Source organism: Asterias amurensis, chromosome 16 (assembly GCF_032118995.1).
Source record: "Asterias amurensis chromosome 16, ASM3211899v1".
NCBI lineage: Eukaryota > Metazoa > Echinodermata > Asteroidea > Forcipulatida > Asteriidae > Asterias > Asterias amurensis.
The window spans coordinates 16115499-16141938 of NC_092663.1; the positions used below are offsets into that span (position 1 = coordinate 16115499).

The following is a 26440-nucleotide window of genomic DNA, read 5'->3' on the forward strand; positions in this document are numbered from 1 at the left end:
AATGACGTCATACCAAAATAGTCTTCTAATCATGCCACTAGAGGGCGGAAGAGACCTTGAACTAGTCTTCTCCCAAGGCAAGAAAGTCGTAATACTTATTGAAATGAACACAACAAAGAAATGACAACAATTTTGTTGTTGCTGGAATAATATATTTTAATCTTCAGTGTTTGAATCTTTCATTTCTTTCAAAAAATGTGCTAATTTAAACATTGTGAAATGCGATGAAACTAATCCAAAAACAGTGATTGATAGTGTTTATTTTTTAAATAAAAATAGAATTCGCCCATAACCAACAATATTAAATATTTTATTTATACACCTGTAATTATTCAAAAGTCACACAGTAGCAATTTTTATTTATTCAATTGAAATTTCAGATATTGAACCATTTGTTCATTTTTTACAATTCATCACATCACATCAAAATATTTTACTTTACAAAATATTTGTTTAGAAATTTGAGGCCGCCTACCCCTAATCAAGGCATGTTCATATAAACTTGGGTTGGAAACAATGTTTATTATTGCCATTGCAATTCAGTAGTAAGAATAAAACCCAAATTACGCTTTAAAGGTCTTCATTGGAATGTGTAAAGTTAATAAAAACATTTAAGACAACGGATGGAAAAAATAAAACGTACATGTACATAAACGTACCCTGATGTTTGTGCCGATAAGTAAAAACTTAACAGTACTCAACAAAATATTAACTCTGTCAAAACATAACAGTAATTAAAAGGGTGCTGAAAGTAGTGTCAATTAGAAAACAGAATATCGCACAAAGAACAAGAAATAAGTTTAGGGCTTTAACACCATCATCAGACTGATAAGAAGAAAAAAACCTATTTTTTGTTGTTTAACAAACGCTTAGGTGTATAAAGTCATTTTCACAGCCAAAGAGTTTGTTCAGTGAGTTCAAAAAGGCTTATTCAAATGATGCTTGAAAGCGTGACAACTGTCTTTGTTTTATCAATGTAGAATAAATTGGAAAGATCTGACACGTCTTCAAGACTGTAGCATACCAAGTGTTACATGATGTAAACACAAATAACAAAAGATGTAAACAATAAGGTGTTTACTCATCTTAATTCATCCAACGACTTCAAGTAACTTAAGCTGATAGTAAAGTCATGTCTAAAGCACATTGTTGGACTGTAAATCACATACTGATATTTATATTACAATGTTTTGTACAAAATGTTTTGAAGGCAAGAAACATAAATGAAAATACATGTATAACATTACCACCACAGAACTAATATAAAGTGCCTAAAGGCAATGGACACTATTGGTAATTACTCAAAATAACTATCGTCATAAAACCTTTCTTGATTACGAGTAACGGGGAGAGGTTGATAGTATAAAACATTGTGAGAAACAGCTCCCTCTTAAGTGACATAGTTTTTGAGAAAAAAGTAATTTTCCACGAATTTGATTTCAAGACCTCAAGTTTAGAATTTGAGGTCTCGAAATCAAGCATCAGAAAGCACACAACTTCGTGTGACAAGGGTGTTTTTTCTTTCAATATCTCGCAACTTTGACGACCGATTGAGCTCTAATTTTCACAGGTTTATTATTTTATGCATATGTTGAGATACACCAACTGTGAAGGCTAGACTTTGACAATTATCAAGTGTCCACTGCCTTTAATATACATCGATGTAAGAGTACAACAAATTATATTCTTTATCCCTGATGTGAAACTATTATCTATTACAACAAAAGTGATAAATGTTTATAAATAATCAAACAGGGTAACAATCTGACAAATAAGAGTGTAATTAAAATGGAAGACAACTCTGGTATGATGATATGACATCACAGTCCTGTAAACTGTGTATTTCTTTTTAAAGGGACACGTTGCCTTGAACCTTGTCGACTAACACGGTCGGCCATGTATGGGAGTTAAACTTTTGACTCCCATAAATGGCCGACCGTTTTAGTTTGCAAAGCAAAAGGAAAACCATGCAGTTTCTTGGGAAATTTGTGTGGATCTTTGTATTCTACTTTTAAAACATCTTTCCAACCATATGCATGTTATAACAAACGGTTACAAATGCTTTTCAAAGACCAACTCGTCCGGTCCAAGGCAACGTGTACCTTTAAGGCACAATATTATAACCTTTGGCATACCATTTCAAAAATATAGTTTTCAAACTTCATAGAGAACTTCGCAAATACTGGGAGCACGTTGGTCGTAGAATGATGGTTTGGTACAATGACAACGTTTGATCGCTAGCTAGGCAGTGTACCACGTATTTGCAAAGAAGTCTATTATTTTGATGTTTAGTTTGGACTGGTATTCAAGGCAAGCTTAGTGATTTACGGTGAACTGTTAAAATTTATTATCCAAACAAGGCCACAAATTAAAGAATATCTTTTAAAATTCAAGGCACATCAATTTAAGAAAGTTTCATGAAAAAATGTACACGTATAAGCGCTGATGAAGCCTTACGACTCCACCATTCACACACATAATAACTGCATAGGCTTTTTGTATAGATATTTTATGAAAATACAATTCACAAAAGGTTGCGTAGTGCATCTGACACAGGCACACTGTTCAATAACAAGAAATGTGCATAATATAAATAAAAATAGCAATTGCAACTGAGAGAAAAGAAAACAGTTATAACCAATGAGAAAGAATGTTATTTAAATTATAAACCATTCAAACCTCCACAATCAGTTTGTAAGAATTTTAAAGATGCAAAATTCTCCCAATGGGCCATGTCACACAAGGTAATTTACCAGTTCCAGGTAATCTCAAATTATAGAAAGACATTCAGATTTGAATGTTCTCATTATTTTCTTGTGAGTCGTAAGACATTGTTTGACAAATTACTTGCGTGCTGTAGCATGCACTGCAGTTGGTTGCCTCCATGTTGTCTTCAAAAGATGCCTCGTGTGTGACAAGGCCCTAACAGGTCACCAAGACAAATTGACCAGGAACTAAGAAACAATATGATGCAAGCAAGAAGTGTTCACATGGGGGTATGAGGACACCTTGGTTTAGGCAGAGAGATTTGCTCAAAATAACAAGTTTTACTTTGTCTGCCTGTTTCCAAATACTCTTACTATGCCAACAATTTCCCCCACTGTTGGTCCTACTTCTATAACCTTACTGGATAACAATGATATGAGAAAGTTTTTTTTTTTCAACTCAGAATATTGATGCTGGATACCAGCCGTATATTGCGACGATAATTATCTGTTAAAAAAATTTAAAAAGTTTCTCGCTTGCGAGGAAGAATATTAACCAGAGGCAAAAGAGCTTTAACACCAAATAAGCCAAAAAACCTGTTGGGTTTTTCACAGCAAACAAGTTCAATAGATCATTCTACCGCCTACATCCCTACAAGGGTCTCTGACCATTCTTACATTAAACATTAAGCTCATTCTTGATCTGGTATCCTGTAACCTCAACATAGACTTTCAGTTCCAATATTTTAATTTTTTAGTTTGAGGGAAAATTTAATTCTGCTATGAAAGAAATGCAGATTTGCTTGGTAATCAGTAACAAAAGTAACAAAACAAGACAAATATTTGCCATGTGGTGGCTGGACTTGTGCTTTCTTTTTGGTTTGATTGGTCATTTTTTTTCACAAAAAGTCTTTTGAAATGTCCTTGACTCACACACATGGCTGATGGCTCATTTGTAAATTTGTCTTATATGATAGTTAACATACTAATTACTGAATCTTCTTATGAATTGGTGACTGTATGAGCTCCCTATGGCAAAAATCCTTCTCTAAACATTTGTTTCCTTGTGACACAGATCTGGGAGTTCCATTTTTTAAGGTTTGGATGACTTCACGCTACCCACTTCTCCCTTAAAAGCACGTCTTCTTTCCGAAACTTGCTTGGTCGCTGCCAACTCGCGGGATTCTTTAGCTTTCATCAACATATGACGATAAGTCATTCTCAACGAGGGGACATGCATCACATAACGGTCATAGAACATCTTGAGCGGGGGTAGGCGTGGTCCCCATCAACTGGGCGTGGTCATATCGGTGACGGTCCTGCGCTGGGGTGCGTAGAGACCCCTAGGTGGGTGGGGCTGGGAATGAGCAGATGATTTACTGGCTGTGCTTGATATTGAGACGTTACTCCCTGTGGAGGATACAGCTCTGGCCTTGGCTGGTGGCCGACGGCGGATCTTAGGAAGATTGTTCGCCGAGGAGCTGTTTGAAAACAATTTCAAAAATCAGGTTGTTAAATCCTGGGATGTACACAAAATGTTTGTCAACAATTCCAAGATTGTGTTCGAATAACAAACAGTATTTCATGAGAGTTAAAAAATGCTAACACTATCTTATTATGTGAGATATAGGAACTGTTTGAGAAAATAATTTCAACTTTCATAAAGATAACACCCATGACATAAAACAAATTTTTTGTCAACATCATCTAAGATTGCTTTCCTAGATTGTGTTTCAAGAACAAACAATATTCATGAAATTTGACAAATCATAATAATATCTTAGAACATGTTAACTTCTTTGACATTTCCAGCCCATTGTGTCATCAGTCTCACCTCTTTTTAATCCCTGTTGTTGGTGAGGGAGCACTGGTCACTGGAGCACTTGATGTACGTGGGTCCCGTGCCTGGATAACATTGGAGATCGGTGACCACTGCAACAAAATGACAAGAATTAGTGATTTTAGAAAAAGATGTTAAATGTTGACACAGTGACATCATCGTTGCATCATCTCCTTTCACTGCAATGATGTAATGCAATCACTCGACCCAAAATAACCCACAGCACCAATAGCAATTGCTGTGATGCCCTGTGCTTTTGCTTCGGTGTCCTGTGACAGGTTCCAATTCAAATTTACATTTTCCTTATTGAAGAGCCCCCATTACCAGACATGCCAGAGGAAAATTGATGTGCCTCTTCAAGATCGAAGATAAAGGCCTGCAATTATAAAAACTTTATTCAAAAAGCTGCAAATCAAAACGTTTAATGGCATTGACTTTTTTCTTGATATGTGTGATAACGTTAAATGGACTATGGAGATTATTTTTTCTTTAACAAAAAAATTAGACAAATTTTCCTCTTTGTGGAAACATTGTGAGATGTGACAGACTCTCCAACTATTTCACTCTCAGGTGATTTGAAACAAAACGAGTGAATGAAGGTGAAATGAAAATCACACAAAATGAGATGAGATGGTCAAACAACAAACTCTTGTCATAATGTAAAATATGAGGTCATAAAAATCCTATGGCTGCCACTTCCTAGGTTGTATCACAAAACTTGGGTGCGATCCCTGGTGGGTACACTGCTGAATTTTTTTTATATAAAGGTTGCATGAATTCTGACTGGCAACCTCGTACAAAGATTGTGACAAAATAGGGAGACCACCAAAATAGGCCTAGATTAGATAGCTCAGTTGGTAGAGCACGGGCATGTAATCCGGATGTATTGGGTCAAATCCTGCCCTAGTCAAGTTTTCTTTGTTCAACCCCCAAATAAAAAAGCACAAAGATGCAGTCCTGCCATCGTAGAGGCAATATAATGATGAAATAAACAATATTAAAGCCATGCATGGGCAGCAGACAGAATGGGGCAACGAGCAAACTTCTATTGACCTTTATGAGTGGGTGACCTAGTTCAGCAAACATCACATGCGCTAACTGATTTAGGCTGTCCACCCAAATCAACTGCCAACAGGGGCACGTTGCCACCTGCTCCTGGGGCTGAAACAGGGTTACCCCCTTCACAGTCTGTAAGGATGTAGGCATGGGTATCATCCACTAGGAGCCACCTACTCCTGGGGCTGAAACAGGGTTACCCCCCTTCACAGTCTGTAAGGATGTAGGCAAGGGTATCATCCACTAGGTGCCACCTACTCCTGGGGCTGAACAGGGTTACCCCCCTTCACTGTCCTTAAGGATGTAGGCAAGGGTATCATCCACTAGGAGCCACCTACTCCTGGGGCTGAAACAGGGTTACCCCCTTCACTGTCTGTAAGGATGTAGGCAAGGGTATCATCCACTAGGAGCCACCTACTCCTGGGGCTGAACAGGGTTACCCCCCTTCACTGTCCTTAAGGATGTAGGCAAGGGTATCATCCACTAGGAGCCACCTACTCCTGGGGCTGAACAGGGTTACCCCCCTTCACAGTACGTAAGGATGTAGGCATGAGTATCATCCACTAGGAGCCACCTACTCCTGTGGCTGAAACATGGTTACCCCCTTCACAGTACGTAAGGATGTAGGCATGGGTATCATCCACTAGAAGCCAGGCTGGTCGAGCAGAATGCACTGCCTTCCCAACTTTTAACAAAGCAATTATGGTTAAGTGCCTCACTCAAGGACACAAATGTCATGACTGGGATTTAAACACACACTCTGCAGCTGAAAACACCAGAACTTGGATCCAGTGAACTAGACCACTCGGCCACGACGCGCATTACACCAAAACGTTGTCCTTACTGACCACTTCAAAACAAAGCACTGCTGATGATGATGGTGCTAGTACATTCCAAACACTTTGACAAAAGCTTGTATGGAGTATTGTGCATTGCCTTTTATTGTGTTAATACTTACTGGTTTGAATCTGGGTGAGAATAGAGGGCTCCATTGCTGTATGGAGGATGCGTGTTATAATCAAAAATAGTGATTAGTACTTTTCACTTTTATAATTATTCTATTTTCCGTATGAAGTAACCTTGTTGGGGAACAACATTGCAAAGGAAAGTTGACCACATCATATTTGTTTTTTATCAAGCTAGGGTAATGAAATAGCTGCAAAGTCTTCTTTTTGTTTCTAAACGGCATTTCTTAAAGGAACACGTTGCCTTGGATCGGTCGAGTTGGTCTTTGAAAAGCGTTTGTAACCGTTTTTTATAAAATGCATATGGGTAGAAAGATGTTGTAAAAGTAGAATACAATGATCCACACAAACATGCCTCGAAATTGCGTGGTTTTCCTTTTACCTCGTCGACTAACACGTCGGCCATTTATGGGGGTCTAAATTTTGACTCCCATAAATGGCCGACCATGTTAGTTCGCACAGTAGAAGGAAAACCACACAATTTCGAGGCAAACTTGTGTGTGGATCATTGTATTCTACTTTTAAAACATCTTTCCAACCATATGCATTTTATGAAAAACGGTTACAAACGCTTTTGTTTTGACCAACTCGTCCGATCCACGGCAACGTGTTCCTTTAACTTGGTTCACCATTGCATTCACGTCTACTTGAATTTAATAAATGATAATTGGTTTTCACCATAGTAAATTTGCAACAAGAACAAAGAGGTGATACCTGAAACTTGTTGACAAAAAAAGTCTTGGAATTGGTACAACTTGAAACCAATTTCATCCAGCGCTGTCAGGCACACAAACTTAATGGGGGAGGGGGGTTCCAATCACAAGAAAAGTAACGTACATTACATGACATTTTAGCTACAGTGTAGTAACCTGTTTCTGCCAAGCAAGAACTTATCTGTGCTAAGCAGATTTTTGTGCTTATATTGATGGGCCCTGAACACACCAGTATTAAGCTATAATAAGTAAATGGGTTTTACTGAATGATAATTACCATCACCAGACCGAATCTTATTTCAGAATTTAGACTTACCACATGTGAGTTGTCTTTGCTGTTGGCCAAGTGGACTCCTTCACTACAATAATCCTCCAGTAGGGATAGGCCTGAAATAAATTGACAAAGTTAATAAGAATTATTCACAATATCACCACTTTAAAATGCAAAACGAACAGTCTCTTTCCTGAATTCCAAGTGTTAGCGTACAACCTATCTAATTCTTGCCTGAGAGACTTTCAGGAAACTGGGCAGTAAATTCAGCTTGGCAAATTTCTAGGGTAAGTCAGAAATCACCGGGATACTGGTTGCAGCAAAGATAATTGTCTGGTATTCTGGCTGGTAACCTAAGATTTTTAAACACTCAAACTAAAAAAGTTTAACTTTTGTTTTGTCTATTGTTCTGCAGGTTGGACACCTAGTACTGACCCAATTCACTTGACGCTATCACAAAAAAACCATTGAATAATGTGCAACGCTGCTGACAACGCTCAATTTTCTTCACATCAAGAGCAGCTATCGTCCAATGACCTGCCTCCTTTTGCCTCCTAAAGGCATGCCAAGCACAGCAAGACTTTTACTGTATTTCTCCAATGAAAATGGCACAGCTTTTGGAGGACATCAGCTCAGGAGCTGAACCATAATGCATGCCTGTAAAGAACGTCTCGATTCAAACAATTGGTAAGGGACCCATCTTAAAGAAGAGTTTGATTCCTCCTACCTTTTGCATGCTGCCTCTCATATTTCTTGACCCACTCATTGAGAAGTATGTTGTAGTACCGAGAAGTCTCAAAGAATCTCAAGAACTTTTGTGCCGAGGGGGCGGGGAAGACTCTCTCGAAGCCTCCGCATCGACTGTACTCATCTTCAGCCTCAACGAGGACACGGAGGTCATCAGGGGTCAAGGTGTCTAAGATGGCCATCCGACATTGCTATAAAGACAAAAAGACATAACAATCTACAATTAAAGGGAAGGTATAAGTTTGGTAATCACGCTTTAAAATAATGGCCAAAAAAAAGGTTGGTAAGGAGCCTACAGCAGCATTTGATAGTACATGTATAAAGCATTTCGAAAAACATTTCACTTCAAAGATGTTAACAGATTTAATGCCCAAAAATTTAAATCTGAAGCGCGTAATGCTTCTAAGATTGTGTATTCTTATTACGGATTACTTTTCCTGCATAAATATATTTGCTCCGGATTTTAGATGATTTTTTTTTAAATGAAATTTTCAGATGTTAGTTTTATTGTGTACCTCTACATTTATATCAGATTAAAACCATTGAACAGTTCCAAAAATCAATGCTATACTTTGCTTTTAAAGGAACACGTTGCCTTGGATCGGTCGAGTTGGTCTTTGAAAAGCGTTTGTAACCGTTTTTTATAAAATGCATATGGGTAGAAAGATGTTGTAAAAGTAGAATACAATGATTCACACAAACATGCCTCGAAAATGCGTGGTTTTCCTTTTACCTCGTCGACTAACACGTCGGCCATTTATGGGGGTCAAAATTTTGACTCCCATAAATGGCCGACTTTGTTAGTTTGCACAGTAGAAGGAAAACCACGCAATTTTAAGGCAAACTTGTGCGGATCATTGTATTCTACTTTTAAAACATCTTTCCAACCATATGCATTTTATAAAAAACGGTTACAAACGCTTTTGTTTTGACCAACTCGTCCGATCCAAGGCAACGTGTTCCTTTAAAGAGTTTGTTTTCATTTTATTAACAGAACTTCTTTTAGGCCGTGCAAGTTTTGCAGGTATTCAAACATGTTCGAATATGCATGAGACTTGCACAGTGTATCTAAACAATCTTAAATAATATCTGACCTCATCGATGTGTTTCTGTGTGTAGAAGGCGTGTTTAGCTCTCTCATCTTGAGAAAGCTGCGTCTGGAAAAGTCTCTTATCCATGAAGATGTCACTACCACGAGTCCTCAAAAGATAGAAACAAAGATGCTACTTAGCTATGTTGTCTTCCTCCTAATTAAATATACATCTCAACAAAAATATCTGCAATTCAAACTTACGAAAAACTTTTCTAAACAAAGTGAAATGACAAGCTGAATAGTTCTGCTGGCTGGTCCTTGAAAAAGTTAAGGGCAAACCCTGATAAGGGAATATCCTTTTGATTATTACCCTTACTGATAAGCGACGAGTCTATGATGAAACTAGTTTTTATTTTGTCGTGCCAGTGCAGACAGGTTGTATCTAGATTTCATTAAAACAAAATCGCACAAAAACAATGTACCTCGGTGCATCTTAGTTCTAGCATGTACATTCTGTGCTATTTTAAACAAGAAATTTGTGCGTAACGTCAGTGCTATTTTAGGGGATCATTTCTTGCAAGAGAGTATTTCACTTACTTTGAAGATGAACTTGAAGATGCCAGTATCGGGTAGACGTCTTTCTTATCAGGAATGTTGAACCCAGAGATGTTCAGAAGGTCTTTGATCATCTCCCCCTTGATACTGACGTCTAATGGAGAGTTGGAATGAAGACTGAAAACGAAAAACCAGAATAATCAGTGATCAGTATTTCATCAATTGTGGATAATTTATCTAAATCAAGGTCTTGAACTTCACTCTTGATGAGGCAAAGCAATTTCTGTATGGTAAGGAGCGCTTCTATGAGGAAAATGTAAATTTCTATTGGAACTTTGCAAAGGGCACCACATTCAAAGCACTGGGCACCGCGGCAATTGCTGTGGGTGTTGTGGGTTTTAAGGCCTGTACATCAATATAGATAAAAGTTTTAACATTCTCAAACTTCAGAAAGTAGGATTTAAAACTTTGCATGGTGGAAATACGATATGGAAAGGTTCGCGGTAACACCATGTAATGACTATCTCTAATGAGTTGGGGTGGTTCTAAAAAGAACCGTTGGTTTCAACTCGACATTTTGATAAGTAGGCTCTGATCGTCTCTGGAGAAAGCTGGACACAGCATGTAGTATCAGAGTCCAGCTTTCTCCAGAAGACGATCAGAGCATACTTATCAAAACGTCAAGTTGAAACCAACGGTTCTTTTGAGAACCACCCCAACTCATTAGAGATAGTCATTACATGGTGTTACCGCAAACCTTTCCATAAACTTCAGAAAATTTTACTACACACCAAGAGACCTTTCCTGAAGATGTTAGAAGACATAAAAACTAAAGTTTCAAAACACATTTTCCTTATAATAACTCCTGATCCACACCCAACATCATCTTCTTACTTTCCTTCTCTTCATCTTACCTTGGTGAGATGTTAACTTCAAGGATCCATGGCTTGAGATTCTCATCCAGCATGACGTCAAAACCAAACAACTCATGAACGCAGTAACGACTCTTAACGTTCAGCTTCACCATACTGTTCACAGTAGAATCCACGCTGCAATAAAACATTTTTTTTTAAACAAGTTCTTATATAGTTTGAAATCAAACATGGTAGTTAATGACATCAAGCGCAATACATCTCTTAGTGTATTAATGTTAACTGCTAAGCAAAGTGTGATGTCACAGTACAAATCATCACTATGGTGATATTGACACTGATATCTTAGAGTTTCGTGAAATCGAGCCCAGGGACTAATTACATAGAGCTGCTTAAGCAAATAAAATTGCTTAATATGTTTTTGCTCAGCAGAAATGAGCAAGATACCAGTCACAAATTGTACATAGTAGTTTGCTGGTAACCTTATTCTGGTAAGCATAAGTTTGTTGTGAAGAGCTATTTTTGGACTTAAGCTGCTCTGAAATTGGCCCATGTATCGTAATAAGGGCTTTGGAGTCCAAAGATACACATCCAAGATTTCTGTCTAGGTGGAGATACAGACCTCTTCATGTACAGACAACTCTGAGATGAAGCAATAAGATGAATACATACCTAATGATAGTCTTCACAACGACCTCCTTGATGTTTTCCCATATAGCGTTGGTGTCAATCCCCATGGGTTTCAAGTAACCCCACAATGCCTTCAGACCCCTTAAGACAAGAGCAAGAAATCATACGTCTTAAACATAATCAGCTTAGAGGTTGAATTACCATGTGGTGTTCAATTTTAAATCACTGGAGTGTGTCATGATTAATGATCCGATTAAAAAGTAACTCGGGAAAAGAACAAAAAATGCTATCCTCATTCAAGACAAGATTTCTGAACAACCAGACCACAAAAGTAGCTCAGAGAGAGAGACAGTCGAGCTTCGAAAATAGTTGGTGAAAACGTTATACAGAGTTAACCAAAATAGAAACATCATGGGTCATAAAAATCATGGTTGTAACAATCAAACTCAATTCAGCCTCCTTAAAGATGCTATGTCAGATTTTTGGCCGATTTGACACAAAAATTTTGATTTAGAATTCAATAGGTATTTTGATGGGGGTCGAGAAAATTACCAGCTTTCATTTGAGCCATTGCTCGAAAAAGTCCGCCAATTATTAGTAGCAGTGAAATAAAGTGCTCAAAATAAGTTTTCGTTGGGATCCTGAAAATATATCACATGACCAATTATTATGTGTTTTATAAGAAACGTTTAAGATTTTTGTCATGGTTCTTGACCATTAAAAGTAAAACTTAAACTTTTTTTCATTATAGCTGGTGATACTCTTTGAAATACCATTCACTCAAAAAAAATGTATTTTTTAATGTTTGGGGCCAAAAATCTGACATAGCATCTTTAAGGTGAAGCTTTTATTTGTGAAATAAATCAATCAATAATAATACCATTTGTGACCCTCGCAAGCAGTGAAGTCAGTGTTTGGTGTGAAGTCTGCATTCTTCTTATTGATGCTGTAGTTAGTCAGGTGCATGAACTTGTTGGACAGGCTCTTCATGGACGCATTGTATCTAAACAAATAAGGAAACATGAAACAACAGTCAGATGAATCAAGCTGCCATAGCAGAACATCGCCCTAATGACCCTTGCACAACATGGAGCATTCGTTACACACTATCCTGTTCCTCATTTTGGGCTCATTTTAGATGACACCAAGGGGAAAAAAAAGGGAAAAAAGGAAAACAAAAAGTATCCACATGGAATTACTAAAGACCTGGGTGCTCCAAAAGGAATTTTGTGTGCAAAGTCTAAGGGAAACGCAGGAGCAAAGCGCAGGGGCAAAGGAAAGAACAAAAGAAGGCTCCATAAGGATGCATTTCTTAGAATGGGTGGGAGTAAAAATGTACGAATCGGTGGAAATAGTAGACACAATTTTTGAGAAAGCACTGCTTTTTTAAGAACCTTCTTAAAGCCACGTCTCAATAACTTACTTCATGGTGGCAAATCTTGCCAGTCCATCTTGGAAGATGTATATTCTGAGTGGATCGTAGGATTTGACGTAGACATAAATGCGTAGATCAAACTTGCTGCCGTTGATCAGGAACGGTTTGGCTAGGTAGCGTTGGACGATGACTGGCTTCCGTCTTGGGATCTGGTTCCACTTGTGGATTACACGGATACCAATTCCTCTGGCCGAGGCAGGCTACGAAAGAAAAAAAGAAAATAAATTATGATCAAGATTATTAGGAACATTCTATTGCGCCCAAAAGCCGAATTGTGTCAGGCCAGTAAGCTCAAGACAGGACAAGACCAGTGGTCTTGTTTTTTTGTTTACATTCAACATTTTTGTCTCAAAATGATGTACCAATGTTGAGTTTGAGTCTCACCAATATCTTTCAATCCATAGAACAAAAAAGATCAACCTTCTCTTTGTGTTTGTTAAATTGAAACCGATGATAAAACCGTGTTCTCAATTTGATTCTAGTCTCTTCTCTTTTTTATTCTGGTCTTGTAAAAAAAAAATCCCTGTCTAGTAAATATTCTGATTTACAAGTCCTGCTTGCGATTTCACCAAACTCTTCCTAATCCAAGATTAATCTTAGGACTTAGGACGAGTTAAGTTCCGTATCCGAAGTTGTTAGAACGCATTGTACCCATCCTAAGTTAGGACGGGTTACACGACCTAACACGAGATATGATAAAGCCTAGCGTTTTGTGAAATCAGCTGCGGCAGTCTTGTGGTTTTCCCCCTCAAATTCGAGACCTGCTATTAACCAGCAAGATGCAGCAGGCTCCAAATGTATGTAAAAACAATACATTAAAACTATTCGACCAATAACTTACTGGCTTGAGGATCCACTTCTGTTTGGTCCCTCCATCTTCCCAAGCTCGTTTCAACAGCTTGAGGTCAAAGGGCAAGACGTAGGTCTGAGGGAAGAAGTTGAAGTCTCGTTTGCCAAAGTGGACCTGCATCTTGTAGAGGTTACGCCACAGACGATCCTTACGACCAATCTGGAAGGAGCCTGGGAGATGGTTCACCTATAGACACATCAGAAATCATTTCGATTTGGTTTTGAAAAACATTAATAGTGGATTTTTATATAATAGTGCTCATATCTGTCATTCAGTGACGCTCGAGGCACATCAACATTCAGTATTTTCCTGCAAGGTATTGTGGAACTGCTTCTTTGAAGTATGAGACCAATTCCAACATTGCATCATCAAATCCAGTCATGTTCACAACACGTTGTGAAAGTAACCAAAGTAGTCCCACTGGGCCACGGTTATGATCAATAATAACGCAAACAAAAAATTCATATCTCTTTGGTTTTTACTTTATTTATGATCTAATTAACAACATACAGTATCTGTAAATCTAAACAAAAAACAGAGGTTTAAATCAGTTGATGACACCATTTTGATTCTTTCCAAACCAACAGTCTCTTTTTAACTTCCTACATGAATATTTGACAAATGGATTTTTTATGCAAACTACCCCCTCCCCCTCCTGCACACACCTGTAATCATGACGAATTGGTTTGAGAGAGAAAAGGGGAAAAAACAAAACAGCTTTTTCTGATTACTGTATTTGTATTTTAGATCCTTATCTTCACAAAACATTGATAGTAGCAGGGACTCTATTTCCTGACTCGATTGGTTGCAGACGAGGGATCTGCACGACATATACCATGGCCCAATTTCATAGAGCTTCTAATCACAAAAATTTGCTTAGCATGAAATTTCTACCTTGATAAAAACAAAATTACCAACCAAATTCCCATTTGTTGCGTATTGCTTGTTACTGGCATTCAGCTGCTGTTTGCTTATCCTCAAAATCACGTGGAAATTTGGTTGGTAATCCTGTTTTTATCAAGGAAGAAATTTCATGCTAAGCAAATTTTTGTGCTTAGCAGCTCTATGACCCTGGGCCCATGTACACAGGGGTGAGAGTCATTGCTAACAAAAAAGTTTGAAACTGCCAAGATACAAATTAGAAATTTCATGCTAAGAAAAGTTTTGTGCTTAGCAGCTCTATGACCCTGGGACCATGTACACAGGGGTGAGAGTCATTGCTAACAAAAAAAAGTGTGAAACTGCCAAGATACAAATTCTTAGGTATGTTGGAATTAAAGCATTCACACCCTTTGAAAATCCCTGGAGTTATAGATTCCAAGGAGCTTTTGAGAACAGTATCCTCAGCATTAAAGAAGTAGACCAAAGGGCAGGATTTCTTACATGAGGAAAAAATAACGTCCGCTTTTCTTCACCTGTTCAAGACGATCAGAGCATACTGATCGAACAGTGAGTTGTCAACCACCTGCTCATTTCAGAACCAATACTACTCAAGAGAGATATTCACATGGTGTTACCACAAACCTCTCTTAGTTTCTTCACCAGGCATTCATAAAAAAAATCTGAATTAAGATGAAAGTCTGAAAAATCTCATCCCTGCATATATACAAGGCTTTTCTCTAAAAAGCAATTACATCAAGCTCACCTTCTGGTAGTCTTTGACAACTTTGAATGCAGCTGCCTTCATATGCTTTCCCCAATAGCCCATCCATTCGTTGGCTTCTGTGAACAGAAACAAAGATTCAATTAAACAAATTCAATAAATGAATCAGGGACAAAGAATTGCCATACGCCGACATATAATAAGAACTAGGTTACTAGCCATGATATTTGGTCTTTAAAAAGAGTAGGAATATTTCTTCGAGTGCAAGGGCTGGCCTACATGTACACATGGTGCAGGCTGTGTCCAGGCTATTAAATTACAATTTGTCTGATTTTCCAAGGGCAAATAACAAAATTAAAACTCAGCCCAGAGTAGGAAGAATATCATGCACTCCGAGTCCTTGCACTTAAGGCATCTAGCCTAAGATCTAGAAGGCCATTGGTTTGAGAGGGAATTAGTTTCCTGACTAGAAAAGCACTCAGTATACAGTGCTTATCATACATCTATTTAAAGACACTGGACACTATTGGTAATTGTCAAAGACCAGTCTTCTTACTTGGTGTATCTCAACATATGCATAAAATAACTCAAACCTGTGAAAATTTGAGCTAAATTGGTCGTTGAAGTTGCGAGGTAATAATGAAAGAACAAAAAACACCCCTGTCACACGAAGTTGTGTGCTTTCAGATGCTTGATTTCCAGACCTCAAAATCTAATTCTGAGGTCTCAATATCAAATTTGTGGAAAATTACTTCTTTCTCAAAAACTATGTTACATCAGAAGGAGCCGTTTCTCACAATGTTTTACACCTTCAACAGCTCTCCATTACTTATTACCAAGTAAGTTTGTATGCTAATAATTATTTTGAGTAATTACCAACAGTGTCCACTGCCTTTAAGACATCCTTTAAGTAACATGAAAGACGATTTTGAATGATTAGAATATTATAAGAATAAGTCTTTGAAACAGTCAGCCTGCTTTTCATGCTTTTGATAGCTGCCTTTCTTGAGTAAATAAAATCAGTATTTTAAAGAAATGGGACATATCTAACCACTTGTTTAGGCGGTAATTCCGATAACAAAATGTAACATTTCTCATAAATTTGTATCACTAAGATGTAACATCGGAGGACGAAGCCTGCCCTGCAGTCAGGGGCATTCTATATGGTTTTATCTCATGTTTTTAAGGAATTGTTTTGGGGGGTGGTGTTAAAAAAAGGGGATTTCCGGTTAAAAACAAAGAAATCACATCCTTGCTACTTACTTCGAGTTGCTCTGAATCCTGACCTAGCAATGCAATTCTTGATCACATTTGGTGTGATCGGACTCATTCTCCACTTCAGTAGCTTACGAATTTCCCATGGAAACTGGACGGCTAGACAGAAAAATGGAAACAAAGGAATCCTTGTCAAAACCCTTTCACAACTTACTTTTTAAGATCAAATGTCAAGTATTAAACCACAAGGGAAACTGATTGGGTAAATCTTAGGAATATTTTGGGTTTGAACTAGACCACCAAAACATAGGGCTGACAACCTCAGTTGGTAGAGCGCCAGTAAGTTAATTCAGAGGTCATTGGTTCAAGTCCCACTCCAGTCAATTTGTTTTTGATTCAAACCCTTACTTTTTAAGATTTTACATACAAAATGCTGTTTGTTTTTGCTAATTTGTATGACCTATATTAAGTTCTTTCTAAAGGTTTTGAATTGAACTGAAGAAACTGTCCGAGGGAAACAACATTTTTCAGATTTTCAACTTTACCCTTTTTAAAAATGACAGTGATCAAATATTAAACAGATTATTGGGTGTTTTTATACATTTTTATGTTGTGAATTTAACCCTCCCAAAACCCTGATATTTCTTCATAAACTCCTCAATATTCTCCATCATTCGCACATTTAAATATTTTACAAATATCTAGAAAAAATCTCAATAACTGAAAATCAAAATAAATGTCCTAGAAATATTTAACGGTAATCAAATCAAACGACCGAACACTATCAGATAACTTTGCCACAGAATTGAAAAGCGATCTTTAAAAAGAAAATCCATTCTCTTTTTTAGACCAAAATAACCTGCAACCATGGCAACCCAACTGACCTAAAGTCTGAAGAAACAATGTGTCCTCACATCTGACACGTTAATCTACAACGTTATCAATCAACATGATTGATGTGTAGTGTGTGGATAGGGTACACTCATGTACATTTACAGTGTGTACAATAATCATGTGATAAAGTCAAGCACATGGTAAACACACAAAGAAGCCCTGGAAACAACCAGGGCACATATTCTAATTTTGAAGGTTATTTGCTAAGCAAAGAGAAGTCATAGTAATGATATTGGGGCTCTATTTGGTGCTTTAACATTTATAATAAAAAGCATAATTTATTCATACTTGGCATTACACATAATAAATTATTTTTTACACTTTTCAATCAGATAACAAATGACTGCTGATTTTTTTTTTTTTAATTGAGTACAAGGACTCTTCTACAGTATGGAAGGTTTTGATGGGTTTTTGTCTAGGCTTATTAAAAACAATAATAATCTGAATGATTTTCTGAAGGGATAGAAGTCAAACATTATCAGAATAAGGCAGAAAGAGTATCATGCATAGAATTGAGCAAAAAACACACAAAGTATCAACTCTGTTCAGCCTGTACAAAACCGTGACAGGTACACTGTAGAAGGATTAACAGATAACTTTAAATTCCCTAAAACCTTTTGATTCAAAATTCACATTTGGCAATCTTTAATCCCAATAGGATCCCTTCTTAACATCTTTATTGAATTTTGAGTGGTTAAATTGTGTCCCTACCCTATATGAATGCCCTCAGGCATAAATCCAACAAACGGATCAAGCCTAGCTTCACAAAGATTAACTCTTTAGAAAGTTCTACATGGATGTATAGCTGTGTGAGAAAAACAACTTGAAAATTTACTTCAAGACTTATTCGGGTTCAGTTGAAAATTTTATCTTTGTGTAGGGGTGCGTTTTTTGCAGTCGTAATAAAATAACTGTTTCATTTTAACTTCCCATTGTTTGATCACTGGTCATTGACAGAAACAGTTATCGGTTACAGCCGCGGAAACGCACCCTAGATTTCTTATTGTCAACCCTTAGACTAGCCAACAGTCCTTACCTTTCTCTTCAACACCCACAAAGTTGATCGTTGGTGGCACATTACTAAATAAACTTGTACTGAGGGCAGGTAGAGCGTCGTCAGCGCCTGTGGTCAGGTATTGGAACATACGAGAACCAGGCCTTGAGGAGAGACTAACCCTGTCTCCATCACGCTGCGTCTTACTAGTGACTGATGAGGATGAGGGGAGACTAGTTATCTGGTAACGGGAATCATTGCTGGCGATGGAGAAACTATCGGATTCATCTGGGGAAGAAAAATTGAATATTTCACCTCAGCTTTTTAACAGGAAAGGCATACGTTTGGTAATCACTCTTAAATTAATGGCAATAAAAACTTTTGGTTAGAAGCCTACAGCAACTTTCTAATATATAAAGCATTTTTTGAAACATTTCACTTCAAAGAAGAGTGGGTATGTAAAAAGATGTCAGTGTTTATGCCCCAAAATTGTAATCTGAGAAACTTTTGACTTTTATTGTACCTTCCTTTATGATTTTGACTTTAAATAAGCATGACGTTGACGAAAACCAAATGATGACACTCTTTAGCAAATGAATCTTACTCAAAGTTTTGCTGCATTACTGAAAATATTTGATTTTTTAAAAGAAGTTTACCATCATCAATAGTTTGTTCCCCATCTTCAAGACCATCCATTCCATCGTCCTCTTCAAAATCATCAAACGATGCTCCGTCTCCTGGCATCCGCTCACTGTAATAAGACGAACATTTCAAATTAACAATGCTGCTAACACATATGACTACATGTAGCTCGTTGGTAAGCTCTGGCTCTGGTCGTGGGTTTGTATTCAACCAGAGAAATAATTTTGCTTTTTTTTTTTGGGGTGGGGGGGGGGTTGTCGCAGAACGTGGGAAACTGCCGAGTATACAGTGCTTCATACACATCAGTGTAAAGTAAGTGTAAAACAAATAATAAATCAATGAGTAAGTTTCAAATTTTTATATTTGGCAATGGCAAAATTGCCATCACTTGTAAATCTCCTCCTCAAACTTGTCTGATGTGTATGAGGCATCTAAAAATCATGACAATCTTACAAATTATGAAAATTGCACCCAAAAAAGGTCCATAATTAAGGACATTTTCAAATTTGTTCATCAGAACATGGAAAGATTGGTTTATTTCAGGGATATTTCTGCAGAATCAGGGAGAGTTTTAAAAGTGATACACCTTTATTACTACGATCAATCTCAGATCTTTGTGAAATCGAGTAACGGTCTGCAGTAGGGACAATGTTCTTGTAAGCTTGCATTAGATCAATTCCCTATGGCTACTTGTACTACTTAAGTTAATCCAACCAGTCCCCCATGATCCTACTCTAAACCAGATCCTAGGCAGTAAGTTTGTCAAACATCAGAACAATGAAACCACTAGGTCAGTACCTGCCTACTTTAAACAAAATACTTACATTCTAAAGGAATGCAAAATAGGGACAGTTTGGTTGAATATCTGCCCCCACAAACAGTGTGGATTACCACTCAAACTAGCTGTACCCAAGGGCTACAAAATTCTTTAACAGTCTGACTATGGAGATGGTCTGCTTTACGCTATGGTCTGCCCCACCATGAACGTAGGGACCCACTCGTAGGGACCCACGATGCAACTAACAGAAAAGTTAAGAAAGTTCACACCATAATTACACACATTTTATTGCAAGGTTTTAGCCAGAAGTTGGTAAAGCATTTAGGAATGGTAATTTTTAATAGGATGTCAAAATTTGCTGGAAACTGAAAAACTGGACCTGTCCAAATTGTTCACTTACATGTACAATTTACAATGTAAATGACAGATAAAACAGGGTGTCCACATGTTAAACAGGGTGTCCAAACTTAGGGTGTCCAAAAGACACCCAGACACCCCTCTGGCTAACACTGCATGTTTATAAGACCATTTCAGTCAAAAATTTGAAAAAGCTGACAATATTTTCACATTTAAAAATATAATGGATATTATTTTTTACACTGACAGTAGAGTGAATACAAAATTCAATAAATCAATAACTTATCTAGCTAGTAAACAAGCCTTTGTGAATAACGGGAAAATCAATAATTAATTAAGCTTCAATGGTGTTCATTCCAAACAAATACAGGTGTGGTTTGGTAACTTTGAGGGTTTCTCAAATACACATGTAGCAGAGGAATATGGAGAAAAGGTCCAGAGGCTTGGTAGAGAAGAGGATCGAGGCAGGCAGCTGTAAATCACCACCTGTAATATTGACACTGCACATCTCCCTAACTCCCCCTCTTCTCTCCCTGGTATTCATTAACCATATGTTACTTCCACTCCAGTGACTTGCCAAAGGTCTTGGAATTGAAAGTAACTCCCAACGCCTCTCTGTGTATCAATAATACAGTAGGGATGCAGTACTGTAGATATTTGATATCAAACTTAATAAATCAGACACCTATGTCTACAGATAAGCACCGTAGCATTCATACAAAATTGAGATGAATTTTTCACTCAAAGGGGAATATTAAATAGCATTATGAATTTACTGTATTTTTAATCTAAATGTATCATAGACCATGAAACCTATGGCATTACAATGTTTAGTATGGACTATGGAGCCACAGAGCCTGCGGCCAATTTCACAAAGAGTTAAGATCGATCTTGACTGTTAATCAATCGTAGTTGCTAAGTAAAGTGTGATGTCACAATACAAATCACTATGGTAATACTGATAACTCACCTTTTTAACAATTAATGAGTCGAATGCTTTGTGAAATAGAGCCCAAAACTTTCTGCAGGCACGATTTGTAATTCAGTTTAATCATGGAGGTAGAATAAGAAACTTTTTAAAATCTTTTTTTTTAATGCAAACTGCATACTTATCGTCTGAATTTGTTTGTATGAAGAAAGGCGCTACATGAAAACTAGTTCAATTGTTACTTTTAAACTCTTGAATTTTGTGTGGAAATGACACAAAATGCAAACTTTTCCATCTACATGTATGACAAGAGCAGTACTTGACTGCCAGAAATGCCTAGCATGAACGAGGTCACTCTTTTGTAAACAAAATGGCACATGGTATTCATCTGCTATCTACTGTGTCCATATAAATACTGTGAAAACTAAATTTGATTACAATATATACGTAAACATGTGTGTGTCTAGGATCTACATTTAAGTACAAATCAATAGACACTTCAACAAAATTAATAAAAATTAGTTGTGGGGGAAAAAACAAGCCTTATGAATATTTATTCAAGCAATTTTGTTTAAAATAATTTCAATTGTTCTCACAATAGTTTGTTATAAGATGTCAAGTACTAATTTTCTTAAGCATTTTTAATCTGTTTATCTTAAATCATCCAGCATTGTTCTTACTTGCCTAACTTTTTAATAAATGTCTTTGGTCGTTTGTAATTTTCTTAAGCATTTTTAATCAGTTTTTTTCTTTAATTGGTTTTTCCTTATATTGGTCTGTATCTGCTTAATATTTTTAACCTCTGTGAAGCGCCTCGGGACCCTTTGGGGTTAAGGGCGCTATATAAAAGCCGTTTATTATTATTGTTATTATTAGTAAACAGGGGAAACTGAAGGGGTAAGTTTTTCTACATAAATTAGGGTTGAACAGCAAAAAGAATGACTAGAGTAGGACTTGAACTTGCCTCCTTTTCTTGTTTTAATCAGAAGGTCCCAGGCTCAAGTCTTGCTCTGGTCAATTTTGTTTGGTTCAACCCATAATTGATAACATTTATATTAAAGTGAAGTCTAGAATTTTAAAGGGAAGGTACACGTTTGGTAATTGTCAAAGACCAGTCTTCTCACTTGGTGTACCCCAACATTTATAAGCATAAAATAACAAGCCTGTGAACATTTGAGCTAAATTGGTCATCGAAATTGCGAGAAAATTATGAGAGGAAAAAAACACCCTTGTTGGACGAATTTGTGTGTTTTCAGATAGGAATAAAAGACTTCTAGCTACAAGTCTTTTATTATTTTAATGAAAAATTACCTCTTTCTCAAAATCTATGCTACTTCAAAGGGAGCCGTTTCTCACAATGTTTTATACTATCAACAGCTCTCCAATGCTCGTTACCAAGTCAGTTTTTAAGTTAATATTTGTTTTGAGTAATTACCAAACATGTACCTTCCCTGTAAGTCTGGATTTTGAAAAAAATCAAATTATCAAAATGTATCGGCTGGGACCAATAGGAGACCAGTTGAATTATAAAATAAATAATCAAAAAGAAATTTAACGTTTTAAATGGTGGTCAGACAACTTGGAGCCAATCATAAAATACTAATTTCAATTAAAATATTGATTAAAAGGTTGAGAAGTACAACACTTAAAAACACCAGCTGCTAGTCTGGAGTTGTTGACTCAGTCAACTTCTGTCGGATTTGCTCTCTTCTTCTATGTATCCCCCCATCATTCCGTTTGACCGGTTTCAAATATTTACATCTACGTGTAATTGAAAAACTAGCGCAGCGTGGAACTGGAGCGATGCGATCGACATCAAATAATTAATCAAAGCTGAAGTGTTGTGAGTGTAAAGAGATATAAAGGAGGACGCGTCCTACTCTACTTGAGGGAAAGTGAATTTTAACTGGACAGTAGTGATGTGACAGCTTTTGCACCTCGGGACAGTGTACTTTATATTGAGTTCATTTTATGTACACACTGTACAAAGCTAGATTGACTACAAAGTATGAGTGTGAGCTTTCACCTTGTAATAAATTATCACAGACAAAAACACTTTCTATAATGTAACTTCTTAAAATAAAATAAAAATGTTGTGTTTTAACACAATATATTTCAAACTACATCAAGTTATGGTGCAGCCTGTCATGCATTTCTTTCAATGAATTTTAATTTGAAAATCACTGATACCTTTGACGTCAGTATTCTAACAAAAATTGTTCCCGCAACCTTTACAGCCCATGTCAGACAAGGCCAATTTACAGGCAACTGGTTAACGGCAACTCCTTCCACGCAATCTCCAATAAGAAAATTCATACAAATTCCTTCTATATTTTCCTGGGCATAGTGCATTACAGAAGAATGTCTCTTGTGCTGGCTTAGTGTTCCTTTTGTGTGTGAAGTGCAGTTTGCCTCCAATATGCCAGCAAAATTGCCCTGCTTGACAAGATTTTTTAAAAGCAAAATAACATCGAAGACCAACAAAAACGAACGAGGTCCTAACAAAAATGCTTTTAACAGGATAAGTTCAAAAGGTTAAAAGATGTCTAAGAACTGCAATAACTATCTTACCTTCCCAAAGGATCTTCATCCTCATCTTCATCTTCAACATCACTCCATTCTTCTCCCTCTTCTGACGACGACACCCTTGACCTCCGTCTGACCCTTGAACTCCCATCTGCACCTAACCTCTTTGCACTTCCTTCCTCACTGGATGAGTCTCTACTTCGCTGTCGTTGTGGAGGCTTCGTTGAACCTTTCAATGGAACCTCTGGGGGTTTGGGTTTTAAGTTTGTCTTGGATTGTTTGCGATTTCCAGAAACCGGCTGCCGACTCCTGGGTTCATTTAAAGGCTTTCTACCGCTGATTGGTCGTATAAGGGATCGATTCGGAATAGGAGGTTTAGTTCTTAATGAGTTTAAATGTTCCTTGGTACTGACACTTGCACCTCTTGCCCCCAATTCACTTTTTGCCCGTACCACCGTGCTGTCACTGGTTTTTGTTCGCTGCGGCGATCTGATGTGAACATTATTGAAGTCGTTGCGTATCTTATTGAATTCGTCACTAGTTCTACTGTAACCGTTTTGATCGACACCACCAAAACTAATCATATTGTTGTTGTCCAGATCGTTCCACACCCGAGGACCTTCTCCTAGTTTGGTACGAAGCAGCGGACGACTCTTCTGCTCCCGTAACGGCAATTGCTTGAAGTTACCCGTTAGAGCGAGATTCTCCAAACCGCGCTGCAACGTCGCTTTGATCTCTTTGATTTGATTTGGTGTTGCCATGGTAACACCTCTAAAATCTTCCTTCACTTAGGGTTAGGACATCATCTAGTCAGCTCTTCTTGATGAGTGCTTCCTCTACGAATGACCGTCCGATGATGCAGGAAAAATGTTCCGGGCGTCAGCCGTCAGCTTAACGTCATTGCAGCTGAATTCATAGGATTGGTTGTAGCGAGAAGGGTGATGAAATGACAGACATTCCCAGTCATGCATGGAACAGGTGATGCGAGGCGCAGATGAGCCTGCAGGGGTAAAAGGAAATTAAGCAAAATACTTATCAATGAGTTCCATACATCAAGGTGAACATTAATGGCTTTGCAAATTATATATGACAGAATGCACAGCTTAGATCAAAGGGATTTCCCTGCTTCACTGATGATGTACATGCCATCTTTTATGATGCCGATTTTTAACAGAATCTCAATGTGTTTCAGCAGCATATTTTTGTCGGCTGTTTTTATAATTTTAAAGCAATTATTAAACCATCTGGTTTATCTCACCAGACTCTCCAGATATCTAAAATTTAATTGATTACAGACAATATATCAAAGGAATTCTATGTTTGCTCCTGATGCTTATTTTAATAAAAATCTACCGTTTCAGTAGAAAATGTTTTATAAATCCCAGAAACTAACTTTACAGGTAAGTTTAAACCCTATTTTTTTTTATACCGAATGTGGGGACTGTAAAAATCGTTCGTCAAAAGAATGTTAAAAGAAAATATAAGAAATGTTTTGTATATTTGGGGACAAATGAAAAATGCTGCTTTCGTGGGATGTGGCTTCAAAAAAGGATGGCTTTATCATAACTTATACCAGTTTCAGACAATTATTAATTTTGTAGTCCTAATATGTTTTTCTGCTAGTATTTTTTACCAAACCACTCTTCTTTGTGTTTAAATTTGTTTTTGTCAATAAAACATTCTGACTTTTCCAATAATCTTTTTCAAGAGATTAATTTTAAATGCTGTGAACTAATAAACATCATTGAAAATAAATTTTGTTACCAAATCTCTCATGACACTGACCTACATTTTGCTTGATCGTCGCAAGATGAATTCTAAAATAAAGTTTAATTGCAAAATTGCATACCTGCCTATTTTTTATTATTTTTTTTATGGAGGGTAATGCCAATGGTTATTTTTAGCAGAACTATTTATAAATTACATACACACTATTTTCTTCTTTTTAAAAAATATTGTTAATATTCTTGCTTTAAATTAAAGTTAATTATTTATTGTGTCCTTTTTTATTTCCCCAGCTTAGGCCTAAACTAGTAAAATATTTTTAAAATATGTAAATTGGCCTTTTTACTAAACTTCCTTATTGTTCTGTTCGCTGCAAAAAACAGGTAGCCTTACCGAAATATTAATATTGGGAAAAAAAAACCAGTTATTTAATGGCTCTGCCCAACGGTCTGTTGGGCCCAAAAGTGCTGGCTGCCGGCTGGCTGGCACTCATGAGTCATGGCAACCTCCATGGTAGCACTAAGCGCTGAGCCTGTATGGCATGGGCCCCCATGTCATGGCAAATTCAATTTTGGTGACTTTTTTCAAGCAACTTGTAACTTGTTTTGTTTTTGAGATTTAGGCTATTTACTAAATTACAAACAAAAAAAAGTTACTTGGGAGTAGCTAGAAGCTAGATGAAGTAGAAATGGCACCAATAACTCAAATGGGGGGTAAAGTTCAGCAGTTTGTTTTTGACTTCGTCTGTTTTAAAGTTAGCATAGTTAAGTCGGCAATAAGTTTGTTTTATAATTAACTACAGTAACGGGTATTCACAGTAACAGGTCCACTTCAACTTTGTCATTGCGGATTGGGCTATTTATTTAATTTATTAAAAGTTTTAAACATAAATACGAACCTCATTCATGTGCAATTTTACGTCAGCCTTGAGTTGCACTTGTACCAAGCAAAAGTTCCGGTGTCTTGTCCAGCCATTTTGTGAAATTGCGTGACTTTACTCGACTCTGCTCGCCAGAAGAAAACACCGGACTGCCAAACTTGAACAGCAGACTGTCTGAAGAAAAGAAGAATGCCGAAATTATCACTCAGTCAAATCTTTTCTTAGC

General features: G+C 37.1%; 1 protein-coding gene across 2 annotated transcripts; it reads right to left on the reverse strand.

The window, feature by feature from the left end:
- Positions 1–992: 992 nt before the first annotated feature.
- LOC139948760 (tubulin monoglutamylase TTLL4-like) lies at positions 993–26428 on the reverse strand. Of its 2 annotated transcripts, XM_071947074.1 has the most exons (18): positions 26233–26428; positions 23655–24609; positions 19035–19129; positions 18421–18666; positions 16539–16649; positions 15318–15394; positions 13664–13858; positions 12811–13022; positions 12268–12390; positions 11430–11528; positions 10800–10934; positions 9928–10062; positions 9392–9497; positions 8278–8488; positions 7596–7666; positions 6560–6595; positions 4540–4637; positions 993–4186 (listed from the first exon to the last, which is right to left on the reverse strand). In XM_071947074.1, the coding sequence occupies exons 2-18, from the start codon at positions 24368–24370 to the stop codon at positions 3994–3996; spliced, it is 2859 nt and encodes a 952-aa protein (XP_071803175.1). In that variant the 5' UTR covers positions 24371–24609; positions 26233–26428; the 3' UTR covers positions 993–3993. The 2 variants fall into 2 exon arrangements, with proteins under 2 accessions (XP_071803175.1, XP_071803176.1); XM_071947075.1 differs by lacking the exon at positions 6560–6595.
- Positions 26429–26440: the final 12 nt, after the last annotated feature.

Excerpts from the sequence above, each read along its gene's own strand:
- LOC139948760 (XM_071947074.1), bottom strand. The coding sequence starts at position 24,370 with ATGGCAACACCAAATCAAATCAAAGAGATCAAAGCGACGTTGCAGCGC. Across the intron at positions 11,529-12,267 it reads GCTTGCGAGGGTCACAAATG|GGGTCTGAAGGCATTGTGGG; the intron begins GTATTATTATTG and ends TCTTGTCTTAAG. Across the intron at positions 10,935-11,429 it reads GTTGTGAAGACTATCATTAG|CGTGGATTCTACTGTGAACA; the intron begins GTATGTATTCAT and ends GTTTTATTGCAG.